At 45.8% G+C, this 13,580-nt stretch overlaps 2 protein-coding genes across 2 annotated transcripts in view; one reads left to right on the top strand and one right to left on the bottom strand.

Annotated features, from left to right (window-relative positions):
* LOC126530902 (uncharacterized) overlaps positions 1–13,580 on the top strand; it is a 174,594-nt gene that overhangs the window by 40,682 nt on the left and 120,332 nt on the right. The window lies entirely within an intron of this gene.
* LOC126530903 (corticotropin-releasing factor-binding protein) overlaps positions 1–13,580 on the bottom strand; it is a 121,585-nt gene that overhangs the window by 28,385 nt on the left and 79,620 nt on the right. The window contains exon 6 of the mRNA XM_050178229.3: positions 3,472–3,580. Within this exon, the coding sequence (XP_050034186.1) occupies positions 3,472–3,580 (109 nt within the window). The remainder of the gene's footprint in view (positions 1–3,471; positions 3,581–13,580) is intronic.

The raw sequence follows: 13,580 nt of genomic DNA, 5'->3' as shown, positions 1-13,580 counted from the left end.
GACTAAATTATAGAAGTTATAGGCTTAATTAAAGAAGGTATTAAAATGAATATAGAAGGCAAAATGACTGGTAGCGCTCGGCCGTGATCTGTCATGCCATGCGGTAGCGTTTTTATTGTATAATTGTGTAAAGCGTTTGCACAGTGGTTGCATGATGCATATGCCAGCTCAGGTAGGTGTACGAAATTCGTCGTAGAAGTGCGCAGGATAATACGTAGTATCGTGATCGCGCGAGTAGGAGAAACTTGTCAAATGCACAAAACAACGCCCCCCCCCCCCCCCCCGCCTTCGAACACATCTTGATATTGGAAAGTGTCAGGGCAGCGCACAAATTCAGCAGCTCCCTATATTTATTTTTTATTATTATTATACGTTATTTAGGAGACGCTGTCGCCTTTAATTGGCGCCGGCAACACCTTTTCATACAGAAATAAAAAAAAATTGAATTCACTTAAACTCATTAAAACTAAAAGTCAACTCCAAATCACGCCTATCTAACAGAAAAAAAAACGTCTTTTTCGCACAGCTAAGCGGAAGGAAAGCCAGGCTAAATGGTCTGCTTACAAAGAAGCTGCCTCGGTCTACTCATCGGCGATAAAGAATACAAAATTTTCTTTTTTCAATAATACCCTTCCGAACATGCTCATAAATAATCCAAGAAGCTTCTGGAATGTAGTAAGGCCTAGTGCATCGAAAATCATATCACTTAGCACGTCTTCCGGCGAGCCTATACCTCGGCAGCACTGCGCTACGATTTTAAATAATGTGTTTATAAAAGCTTTCACTCCTTCAGCACATAATAACGACCTTCCAAGGCTATCATGCTGCATTTTTTTTTCTATGGATCTCGTAATTTTTAACTCTACTGGCATAAAAAAAATAATAGACACTTTTAAACTTACGTCTTCTTGTAGTATTATTAGACGAAATCACGACGAAATTTCTAAAAAATACTAGGGAGTATTCCTCTATCATCTTAGAGAGCATTTTTTCACAATCGTACCTGTCTTCATCCTTGCCTCGTGACTGGAAAACAGCAAACATTATTCCTATCCACAAATCTGGCGAAACTCAAGATCCTTTTAGTTACAGGCCCATATCGATTACGTCAGTACCGTGCAAAAATTATAGAGCGCATCATATTTTCTAACCTTGTCAACTTTCGTGAAGAAAATAACGTTTTCTCTAACAGTCGACATGGCTTTCGCAAATTCTTTTCTTGTGAGGCTCAGCGGGTAACTTTCAATAATGACTTAAATGTATATCTTGATAGCGGTTTTCTGACTGATTGCATTTTTTTTTTATTTTTCTAAAGCTTTTGACAAGGTGAAACATGTACTGCTACTACACAAACTAAGCGCATTCAACATTGACCCGGGAGTACTCAGCTGGATCCAATCATTCCTTTCGTCTCGTTCCCAATTTGTTGAAACTAATGACACCACATCTAACGCGACTCCAGTTTAATCCGGTGTTCCACAAGGGTCTGTTCTTGGTCCTCTTTCATTTTTAATATATATTAACGATTTACCTGATAACATTTCCTCACAGATTTGTCTATTCGCTGACGACTGTGTTATGTATCGAAAAGTAGCTAATGCATCTGATATAGCTACCCTTCAATCCGATTTAAATAACATATGTAATTGATGCCTCACTTGGTGCATGGAACTCAACATTAATAAATGCAAATCTATGCGGATTTCTCGTTCTAACACAACTTGCCCTAGCTACGACCTTAATGACTGCCCCCTTTAATCCGGTACATGCTACCGTTATCTTGGCATTCATATAGCTAGCGATCTTTCTTGGAAGCAGCATGTACAATATGTAATATCTAAAGCTAACTGCTCCTTAGGATACTTGAAGAGAAATTTTCCCCTTGCGCCAGTTTTATTAAAACGGCTGTAGTACACGACATACGTCCGCCCCCAATTAGAATATGCCTCATCCGTTTGGGATCCTCATCAGGTCACATTAATTAACAAAATTGAATCAGTGCAAAATCGCTACCTTCGTTTCATCTGAGCTAACTACCATCGCACTGCTAGTGTTACATTAATGAAGAGTACCCTTCAAATCCCATTATTATCTCTTCGCAGAAAAGAATCACACATTTCCCTTTTTCATAGAATCTACTACCACAACGCATCTCTTCGCCCTCTTTGGATCCAACCTGCACCTTATTATTCGGCTCGTCGTGACCACTTACATAAAGTTAACGTACCCCGTCATAACACCGTCGCGTGCTCACAATCATTCCTTCCTAGGACTTCAGTCGACTGGAATAATCTACCTACATCATTAGTAAGCATCAGTGACCCCACTCGTTTTAAGAACGCACTAATCAACACAAAATAGCGTATAGTGGCAAATGGCATAATAATGTACTTATTCGTGAACATTGTCAGCTTGCTAAAGTATACTCTTTCTGTATTTTCATGTTATGTAAGTCTCTGTTATTTGTTATGAATGCATTACTAGTTTTTTCATATTGCTTTTGTTCCTTGGAAATTCCTTGAACTAATCCTGTGTTTTTTACTCTCGAAATGTATTCTCGCCCCTCCCCTCTGCATATGTACCTTGAGGGTATCACAAATAAATAAATAAATAAATAAATAAATAAATAAATAAATAATACCAAAAGTCCAGCCTCATAGGTGCACTAAAGTAAACAAAAAATCTGGTCACATAACTGTACACTAAAATCAGAGAACGCAAGAAAGCATGGATTAGATTTAAATAAGATACATGAATACAGGCATTGAATTGGCCAAAGTCGGGTAAAGAGAAAACATAGAATGAATTTATCATACACTCTACTCAATATTTTCTGAGAATATTGCTCGCTTATGGAAATCTTTCAAGGGCCTGTAACACTAGTCCTTGCAGTGAATATGTTGGCCAAGGACCTAAGATCCTCCTGAGGCTGAAGGGCCTGCGGTTTAACGCCCCTAAATCACGTGCTAAGCGTTGTCTGTATATGTGTCGTGTGGCGGACATTGTACTTGGGAGGGAGCTCCCTATGTTTTTTTGCTAACAGCTGCGACGCTTTTACTTCGACGCTACCTCAGTGGCAACGGCAATCTGTTTAGGAACGCGAAGTGAAATGCAAGAACTATTCACGTTACTGAAAGGCAGTCGTGCTTCTTGTGTGCCTGTTTTACGCGTCTGTCTTTGAGACAACACAGGTCCTTGCCAACTCTCAGCTTTCACTCGTTACAAAAGACGCAAGCTGTGGAGGACTTAGACTTGTGGGCACGTTAAAGTGACGAAGGTCAAAGTTAATCCGGAGGCCTCCGCTACGGCGTCTCTCATAGCCTCAGAGTTATCTTGGGACGTTATACCGCACGAAACAATCAATCGATCGATCAATCAATCAAAATCTGCGAGGCGCACGCGCAAACGCACACACACAGGCACAAAGATACCAGAGCAACTGCAGAATGCAAAAAAAGAGACCCAACTCACTTGGAAGCGAGTCAAGGCCGCAGACATCCTGTATGACCGTCATGCCGTCGATGCCCAGGCCGGTTCCGCCCATGAATTCAGCGTAATCTCGCACGCCGCGTTTCCTGCACTGTGTGGAAATAAAAGTCAACTCGATCGGTAATTGAAATACGCGCACGCGCTCCCATTCTTGAGAAGCGAGAGCACGCGCTATGTGAGACGCCAACCCTGTGCAGTAATCGGCTGGCACGCATAGCCAGCGGCGATTTTCGAAGTATGAATAACGAACCTAAATTGTTTCTTGTCGTGAGTGTGATGTGTACGCGGCGCTTCAAATTGGGGCATTTCGACATCCCGATATCCCTCTGAGTCTGCTGGAAGTGATCGTTACCCTGGTCAATTTCCCAGGACCATATATATATATATATATATATATATATTCACACACACACACACGCTTGCGTGGAAACTTTATCATATGCGTGCGCTAAGCATATAAAAACCCCGCGCACTCTTTGTCAGCACGATGAAACTTGTTTTGCGAAACTTGACGCATGCAGCGTGCGTGAAAGCGAATGATAATAGCTGGCCATCTAAGAGGCGAGCTGTATATGCTAGCCACGGTCCTATTCTACTTTTTGTTCGTATCACCGCCTAGACCGCGAAGAATACGTTCCTTGTGCGTCGCCATCGATACGCTAATGTTGTGGTTCCATTGAATAGTATGTACTCCGTCCAGTAGTAACGATCATTTAATGAGCTGAGCCATTAAGCCTTGTCATCGCCACATGGCTGCAGCAGACTTATCACACGATTGCTTCCTATATACTTCGTGTGTATTTTCAAGAGAAAGCTTTAACGTATACTTTCTTTTGAAGAAAGCGTAAGCCTCTTTATCTTTTGTGCGTCTCCATTCTTTTTTTTTCTCAACCACAGAGCGTGAAATAGTTGCTTGCAATACTCCACAGCATCATTAAAGAACGCACACCCACTATACATGCACACGTATTTTTTTTCTTCTGATCCTCAGCAAGCTTCTCGCAGTAACTAAATTGTCAAAAGTACTGTTTATGAGCAAGGTCGATCCATTCCAAGACGTGTCGAGGCTATTTTAGCCTCCGAAGCTGTTTTTATGTGAAAATCCTGATAAGGATGGCCTTAGCTGATCGCCTGGTAATTTTCCAGCTACCTAAGCTAATGATTGGATATGCTATTATTCATGGAGCAGATTGAGATGCTCAGTAATGTACAAGCAAGCAACGGAAGCCCGCACAAGTGATTGTGCTTTCGGTAGAAATGATGCGTCTTACGCCATTCGCATCTTTAGGATAGTAACGCGCATTTTTGTTCGCATGCGTAGAGTCCATTCTGTCTCGCTGTCTAAAGAACCTTTCCACAATAAAAGGTTTATTTACATTAACGCTTTTTCCGTGCCGTCTAGTGTAAAAACAAAACAACCCCAACTTCGCGCTACCGATTCATCAACACAATCTTTCGTGACACGAATGGCAGTTAATTACTACAGCGATATTTACTCTACAAGAATGGCACTTGTTTACTACGATTGCTTTACTTATGACTAGTGTTCTTCAGATGTGAATTCTAGAAAAATAAATGCTGCAACTAAAGACATCTGGTTTCGTTGTTCTGTTTCTTCAGTTATATTTTTTTTTTGCACGTACGAAAGTTATGCGCGACGATACCTGAATAATTATTAGTTACTTTGTACAGCAAAAATAATTATTGTATCTATCTATGTACACATGCTTTAATACAGCAATTGAAGCCCATCTGTACTACGCATCTTTTCTTCATGGGAATGCCGCTAGAAAACTTCGAATGCTCAAGCATCATATCACGTTCTCCGTGGGGAACGCAGGAAGTTTACAAAACAACCGGCTGCACAACCTAGACTCCTCTATACGCCTTTGCATTCCAGCTGGATTCTGCCGTCGCGAAGCTACCCTGCTTTTTCGAATATGGCTATGGGTGGCCTTCACTAATTATTTTGCATTCCGAATCGGATGGGCCAACGACGCCTCGTGTGATGACTGTGGTAACGAGGAGACTCTTGAACACCCTCTTTGTGACTGTCCTCGCTATAATTTACAGAGACGATCGCTCGCAATCGCGATAGCGCGCTTTGGCAAAAGACCTCTAACAGAGGAACTTATTTTAGAATGCCGACATCGTAAGCCATCGCAACGGAGGGCGACGAGTGCACTGTTGCAGTTTTTAAGCGCAACAGAATTTGACAAGCGGCTGTAGCCTGAACAGATGTTTATATTGCCGCAAGTGCTACTGTGCTGGGCGGTGACAGTATGCGGCGACAGTGACCGACTGTGATTGTATGTCTATCCTACTTTCTTTCTTTATCTCTACTTTGCTATCACTTTACCTCCCCTCTCTCCCCAGCATGGGGTAGCAAACCGCATCTTCCCACCTGGTTAACCTCCCTGCCTTTCCCCTTTCTTCTCTCTCTCTCTCTCTCTTTCACGGGAATTTTTTTAAAGGAAAGCTAACCTAACGTAAGACATTCTGGTTCTCAATATGTGCGGCGATATACATATCCCTTATCAAAATCGTTTTAAACATTTAAAGAAAACTCATTCTGATTTCTAAATAGAGAGAGAAAATAATGCAGAGAAAGGCAGGGAGGTTAACCAGAGGTAGTTCCGGTTGGCTACCCTGCGCAGGGGGAAGGGTTAAGAGGGATAAAAAGAGAAATAGAGTGGAAGGGGGAGATAGAAAGAAAGGGAGACAAGCACGAACAAAGCGCGTACACTACAGAACGGTAGGGGGCGGCATTCTTAGAGTCTGTCGTGAAGCCCCGTAGACCGCAAGAACGTTAATAGCGCGAGTAAGGCCTTCAACGCGGATGTTCTTTCGGAGCATTGGCCTAAAGCTTTTAGTTCTGAAAGTGGACGATTGTCCAGCTGGTCCAGTACCCTGCACATCACTTGTCTCTCAGCACTGTATCGCGGGCAGACACAGATAATGTGTGCGAGCGTCTCGTCGATGTTACATGTGTCGCACGTGGGGCTGTTAGCCATTCCTATGAGGAAAGCATAGGCGTTTGTAAAGGCAACGCCTAGCCACAGACGGTAAAGCATGGTCTGTTCACGTCGTGGTAATCCAGGCGGGAGGTGCATCCGTATGTCCGGAGACAACGAACGCAACCGACACATGGTGAAAACATTTGAGTCCCACAGGGGCAAAGTACACTCACGGGACATCAATCGCAGCCCAGCCGCAGCGTCTGTTCGCGAAAGCGGAATGAAAACTCGTTGACCACTTTCATGTGCCGATCGGGCGGCTTCGTCGGCTTGGTCATTCCCGCTGATGTTACAGTGTCCTGGAAGCCACTGAAAGATTATGTTGTGACCCTTATCATAGCTTTGATGATATATGTGCCGAATTTCTGAGGCCAGTTGTTCATTGGGTCCGTGGCGCATTGGGCTTCGTATGCACTGAAGGGCTGCCTTGGAGTCACTGAAGACTGTCCATTGTTGCGGTGGTTTCTGCTTAATGAAATCAAGTGCAGCACGGAGCGCCGCGAGTTCTGCACCCGTCGATGTGGTCACACATGAAGTTCTTAATTTGATTTCCTCAGATTGTGCCGGGATGATGACTGCAGCAGCAGCGCTGTTGAGTTTTACTGAGCCATCTGTGTATATATGTTTCCGGAATCTGTGCACGTTGTGAATGTGCTCCAAAGTTGCTTGCTTCAAAGCTTGTAATGGCGCTCCAGCTTTCCTTCTGACTCCTGGAATTGTCAGTTGCACTTGCGGCCGGTGCAGACACCACAATGGATCTGACAATCGTGAAGCGGGCGTAAATTCTGATGGCAAGTACGACTGATGTCTTACAATAGTTTTAGCAAAAGTTGAAAGTGACCTTTTTGCTGGCAAGCAAGCAAGATGGTGTGAGGGAATCCGAGTCAGGTGTCGGATGTGCGCTCTCAGGACATCTGTATCAATGTAGACTGTCAAAGGCGCGTCTCTGGCTATGGCCACTGTCGCAATCGATGACGTTGTTTTGGGAAGACCGAGACAAGTCCTGAGTGCTTGGGCTTGCACGCTCTGGAGTTTGCGAATATTCGTAGTACAAGTATTACCTATGACAGGTAAGCTGTACCGCAGGAAGCCCAAAAACAGTGCTTGATATAGTTGCAACATTGACGGTACTGTTGCGCCCCAGGACTTCCCGCCGAGAAATGCAAGAAGGTCCACAATGGCGGCCAAACGCTTCGTCATGTACGAGATGTGAGGGCTCCAAGACAAGTCTCTATCAATGATGACGCCAAGAAATCGGTGCGTTCGTCTATATCGTATGAGTTGGTCATTAATCCGCAAAGCATACGGGGACATCGATTTACGAGTAAAAGCAACGACTGCACATTTCTCAGCAGAAAGCTCCAGGCCTTGTCTTCTTAGGTATCTTGACACAGCCGTTGAGGCTTTCTGAAGTCGTGCGCGGACTTGTACACGTGTCACGCCTGAAGCCCATATGCAAATGTCGTCTGCATATACGGAGAGCTGTACAGTTTGCGGTAACGAATCAGCGAGACCAACGAGCACCAGGTTGAAAAGGGTAGGGCTGAGTACTCCGCCTTGCGGTACACCACGACTGGTATAGCTAGATGGCGTTGGTCCGTCTTCAGTCAAAATAAAGAAAGATCTTCCATGCAAATAGTTGCATATCCAGCGAAAGGTGCGTCCACCAATCCCTACAGCTTCTAAGGCGTCCAGAATTGCCTGATGATCTACATTGTCGTACGCACCTTTAACATCAAGGAATAGGGCCGCAGTGATTCGTTTCAGATGTTTCTGGTGTTGTACGTATGTTACCAGGTCGATAACGCTATCTATTGACGAGCGGCCACGTCGAAAACCAGCCATTACCTCTGGATAGACGTTGTAGAATTCCAAGTACCATTCTAGCCGAGCAAGTATCATTCTTTCCATTACCTTGCCGACACAGCTGGCCAGTGCTATTGGAGGGTAAGATGACAATTCCAACGGGGATTTGCCAGCCTTGAGGAGTGGAACAAGACGGCTGGATTTCCACGTTGTAGGGACCAAGCCGTCACGCCATGATGCGTTGTATAGGCCAAGAAGGGCATCTCTGGCCTCTTGACCAAGGTTTACAAGCGCAGAGTATGTGATGCCATCGTGTCCTGGTGACGAAGATCGCCTGCAACCAGCAAGTGCGGCCTCCAGTTCTTCGATGGAGAAAGCAGCGTCCATACGAGGATACCGGGAGCAAGGGGGCACAATGGGAATAGGTGCGCAAGGTGAATACGTGAGCGCCGGACCCGCGATCCTTGCGCAGTAATCTTCGGCCACCTCGACTTCTCGGCGTCCTTGATGTAGGGCTAGAGACTTAAATGGACGACGCTGTTGAGGAGCTGTTCGAAGACCACGGATTGTTCTCCAGACAACCGACAGAGGTTTACGTGGGTCGAGAGACTCACAAAACGACTTCCAGCGTTGATTGTGCAGTACAGCAAGACGACGCTGAATTTTCTTTTGAATGCGTCTGGCCTCTCTAAGGTCGTAGAGTGATTTAGTCCGTCGGTACCGTCGCTCCGCTCGCCGGCGGATTGCACGGAGGCTCTGTATTTCCGAATCAAAATCTGTGTATTTTTCTAATGGCCGAAATGAGCGCATAGCATCCTGCATAGCCTTGGCGATGTCAAATTCTAGTGTGGACGAAATGCCTTCGTGGCATGCGTCTTCCATAAGGGATTTAAACACGGGCCAATCTATTGTTTGTTTAAAATTTGATGGAACGGATTTGGTGAGGCCTTTTATCTGCAGGTAGGTAGGAATGTGGTCGCTTCCGTGGGTTTCTATATCTGCGAACCAATGGACGCAGCGAGTGAGGCATCGCGAAACAAATGCTAAGTCTAAACAACTACTGTATGTCCGGCCGCGCAGAAACGTGGGACTGCCATCATTTAGACAACAAAGTTCATGGTCGCAAGCAAAGGACACGAGGTTTCTTCCTTTCGAATTTATCTTGTTGCTTCCCCAAAGAGAATGATGCGCGTTGAAGTCCCCAACAACAATCCATGGACCAGGTGTCGCATCTATAATGTCACTCAGTCTCTGCCTATCAAAACGACTTGATGGAGAAAGGTAAGCGCCCACTAAAGTAAACGCAAGGTTTTGTTGTTTCACGGTCAAACACACATACTGATTAGTGTCATGTGGCCGCACTGGATGAACAACATAAGTCAATTCACACCGTATATAGATGGTCACTTTGCTAATGTCAGTACAAGTCGATGACACATGAGGTTCATAGCCTGAGATCCGGACGGGTGTCTGTAGCTTCGGTTCACAGACGACCACAATGGGGAATCGATTGGTGAAAACGTAATGGCGAAAATCACTGCGGGATTTCAGGCCACGGGCATTCCATTGCATAATAGATGCTTCCTTGACTTGTCTGAAGAACGGCTGATGCGGTAGAGCCATTGTGCTTGCTACTCGAGGCTCGCAAGAACCGGATCCAGGCCGTCCAGCACTTGTAGTGCACCTCGAGCAGATGGCGTCTGCATGTCGTTTAACAACACGCGAATGACATTCATTAGAGATCTTATTATGGCGATTACTTGCTTGTCTTGACCTCGCACGTGATCTGTGCCCTCATTGGTTCGTCGGTAGTCCACCGTCGACCTTTGTTGGGCTGGTGGACTTAATGTCGGAAGTGCAGGCCAGTCGTTTGCAGTAGAGGTATTCACTGCGTCATCAGACACCGTGTTGTTAGTATGGGTGAGCGCCTTGGGAGCACCAGCCTCAGGAAGTATCGGCTGCCTTGCGACGGTATCAGCATTTCTAGTAGACGAGGATCGTCTACGGTGACGGCGGACACTACGCCGTCGTACTTTGGCGGCGGCCGCTCTTTGAGTTGAGTTGTCTCTCACCATTTGTTTGAGGACTTTCCGCTCTGTCTTGTGTCTCGGGCAGTCTTTCGACGATGCTTCATGGGGACCGGAGCAATTGGCACATTTGAAGTGAGTCGCACGGCAAGCATCTGCACTGTGCTGCTCAGAACATCTCGCGCATACGGTCGAATTTTCGCATATGCCGCTGACATGCCCGATCTTCAAACAATTACGACACTGAAGTGGTCTTGGAACGAACGGTCGCACTGGATGACGAAAAAATCCAACTTTCACGTGGGACGGCAAGCTACCTCCCTTGAAAGTTATCCTCACACAGCGTGAATCTCCTAGGCGACGGATTTCAATAATAGGAACATCTGCTGTGGCGGGTTTGACCAAAATAGGCAGATCGTTGTCGTCGATTGACTCATCTACATCATAAATCACACCTGATATAGTATTGCTGTCCTGTGGTATTATGGTGCGAACATTTATCTTGCCCAGCATTTTCACTGTACTCAAGATATCCAATGCTGCTCTGTTCTTGACATCAACCGCGAGAATGTTCTTACGGGTGTTAACTCTCATATCCGTGATCTCATTTGGAACAACAGCCTCTAGTGTTACAGATACGGCTTGCCTGTTTAGCCGATTCAGGTTGTCGCTCGGCGTCACGGGTAAGAAGAGAATGGTATGAGCCGTGTCATGGGCCTTTGCTGCCGCCGTCGTCCTTGTTGAAGACGAGGAGGCAGTGACGATTCTCCTCTTTCCTTTTTGCCTCACAACTGTCAAGTAATCGCCGTCATCCGACAGATCTTCTTCTGAAGCAGAGTAGTACAGCAGGGTGTCCTCGCTGCCTGTGTCGCTCATCAGATGATTGCGCTTCCTCGGAGCGCTCGACGCTGTGACGTCGGTCTCCTCTGGACGTCTAGCTGACTCCGCTTCCATCGCCGAAGGTCTCGGAAGTGGCGCTTCCCGAAAACACGCAAAAATACTCGCAAAATGAGAACAGTAGAAAACGGGGTTCCACACAAGAGCCACTTCTTCCGATTTCTAAATAGATTGCTAGAAAAGCACTAAATCTCTGTGAGAAAATTTGAAAGTGATGGTGCTTGAATTATACTTCATCGGAATTGCGTGATAAAAGCCTTGTCGGAAAGTGGTACATGGAACATCAGCGCGTACTGATGCCACTTTAGTGAATGATATCTCGAAAGAGCCAAATGATATCTCGAAAGTAATGCTTGTGATAGTGCCTTCATGCTGAGAGGGCATACCTTGAGTCCTGCCCGGGTTTCTTTTTGTGATAACAACCACCACTATTTATAATTAATATGAATGTTCACCAAAATACTAATAACTTTTTGAATATGACGTAAATATGAGGTAAACCGTCATGACACGTATTTCGCATTTCCGTTCATGCGGGATAATCTGTTGCTGAACAGTCTCGTAACTTGACACCGTCGTTCACTTATTACTCAGTTTTGAGTAATCTGAAATAGGATCGCTGAAAAGCCAATCAAGGAAACAAATCACGTTCAGAAACCAAGAACGAGTGAAATGCATTGCTAAATTGGGCGCTTCGTGGGCGTGAAGTAATGCTCGTACCACTATCAGGTGCAATACTTGCTTCCTTATATGCGCGTTGCATATTACTTGCCCGCCACTATGATGGGATGCGTTGATTGTGAATGAGTCTTTGGCAATACAGGCGACAGTACTAAGCAGTGGCGCAATGTGTTCACTATATACGAACCAATCAGTAGTACGTAGCTGAGCTCGCTGTTTGCTTATAGGGATGCCCCTTCGGCCCCTCTATTACACTCTATTCTCGTGTTTTAGCGAAAAAAACGCGTAGTCAACGTCCTAAGCCTAGCCAGTAGCGTACCAAGCGTGACGCTTACATAGCGTACAGTAACGTTAAGTTTTCTTTGTTTGTGAGGCAATCGTGTTCACATTTTACGCAATCGCCTAATTCGCGTTCTTCAGAAAATCCAACTTGTGCGGTATTTGTAACTCGACTTGGGCCTCCCGGTCAGCAACATTGGTTCTCGTTGCGTGACCATTTTCGGAATAGGAAGAGAAGTTTCACACGCAAAAGCCGCCTGCGGGTACAGTAAGATCAGTGTTCTATGCGCAACAAAAAAAGCACAAAAGAAAGATAGCGAGAGTTTCGAAAGTTAAGCGAGGAGCCAGTTTACGTCCAAATTGTTGCGTATAACACGCATTCCGTAAAGCTAAATCTGCGCACGATTCCATAATGATTCATATTGCTTGCAATACAAAAGCGCGTTCCCGTATCGAATGCATCACATTTCGTTTGCGCCGCATGGAATTAGTCAGTTCTCCGGACCACCATAGCGCCAAAGGCATCGCGTGCGCACAAGCCCCGCTTGCCTTCACCAATTAGCAGTGACACGGGCCAGAGAGCCCGCTGGACCTCGAACGAAATCTCTCGAGGGATGACAGAGGGATGAGGTCATTCGGTTAACTCGATTTTCCGTGGGTACCCAAATCCGATTATGCCTTCCCGGGAAACGCCGGGGACTCTTTGACAGGCGCCGTCCAGGTGGCGTGGGGAAAGACTATAGGTGGCCAGGATTTAAGGCAAAGAACAGATGGCGCGGCAACGAAGAGGTCATCTGTTTGGGGATGGCGCCGCTAACAGGTGCGGGCAAACAATGATTGGTTTGTGCCCGCGGACCCATTCGAGGAAATGGAACGGTTGGAAGGAGGGAGCGCGGAGGTAAGCGCGGATAAAGGGCTGCTTTCTCGGCAAATCCCTTGCCGGCGTCATTCTTTACTTTCCCCGAGATGTCTGCGCCGATCCGTGAACGCCAGCGCCGGCGACGCGCGCCAATTGGCTAACAGGCGCCCGAACGGGCGTCCTTCGCGACGTATTGACGGGATTTGCTGGAGCCGACTCGTAGGTTGGCGCCGGCGTAGAACAGGGATGTTTACTGTTTCCCGCTTCCCCGTACCAAACGCACTTCCTTCCGCCTAAGGACACCTGGCTTTGTTAAACGTTTCTATAGATGGCCGTCTCTGTACATTCCGTCAATTTCGTTCCCACGTAGCGATAGAACTGGAAGAAATTCTCACGAACTGTTAAAACTCGATGCCCTCGTATGTTCGAACATCTTTACTAGTAAATTTAAGATGTGATAATTCGTGTTTCTTTTGTTTATTATCATTAACAAAATTCCCTGTTTTCGCGCGCAACACTATTCGG

Source organism: Dermacentor andersoni, chromosome 5, assembly GCF_023375885.2.
Source record: "Dermacentor andersoni chromosome 5, qqDerAnde1_hic_scaffold, whole genome shotgun sequence".
NCBI lineage: Eukaryota > Metazoa > Arthropoda > Arachnida > Ixodida > Ixodidae > Dermacentor > Dermacentor andersoni.
Note: the sequence above shows the minus strand (reverse complement) of the source record. Positions and strands in the feature narration are given on the sequence as shown.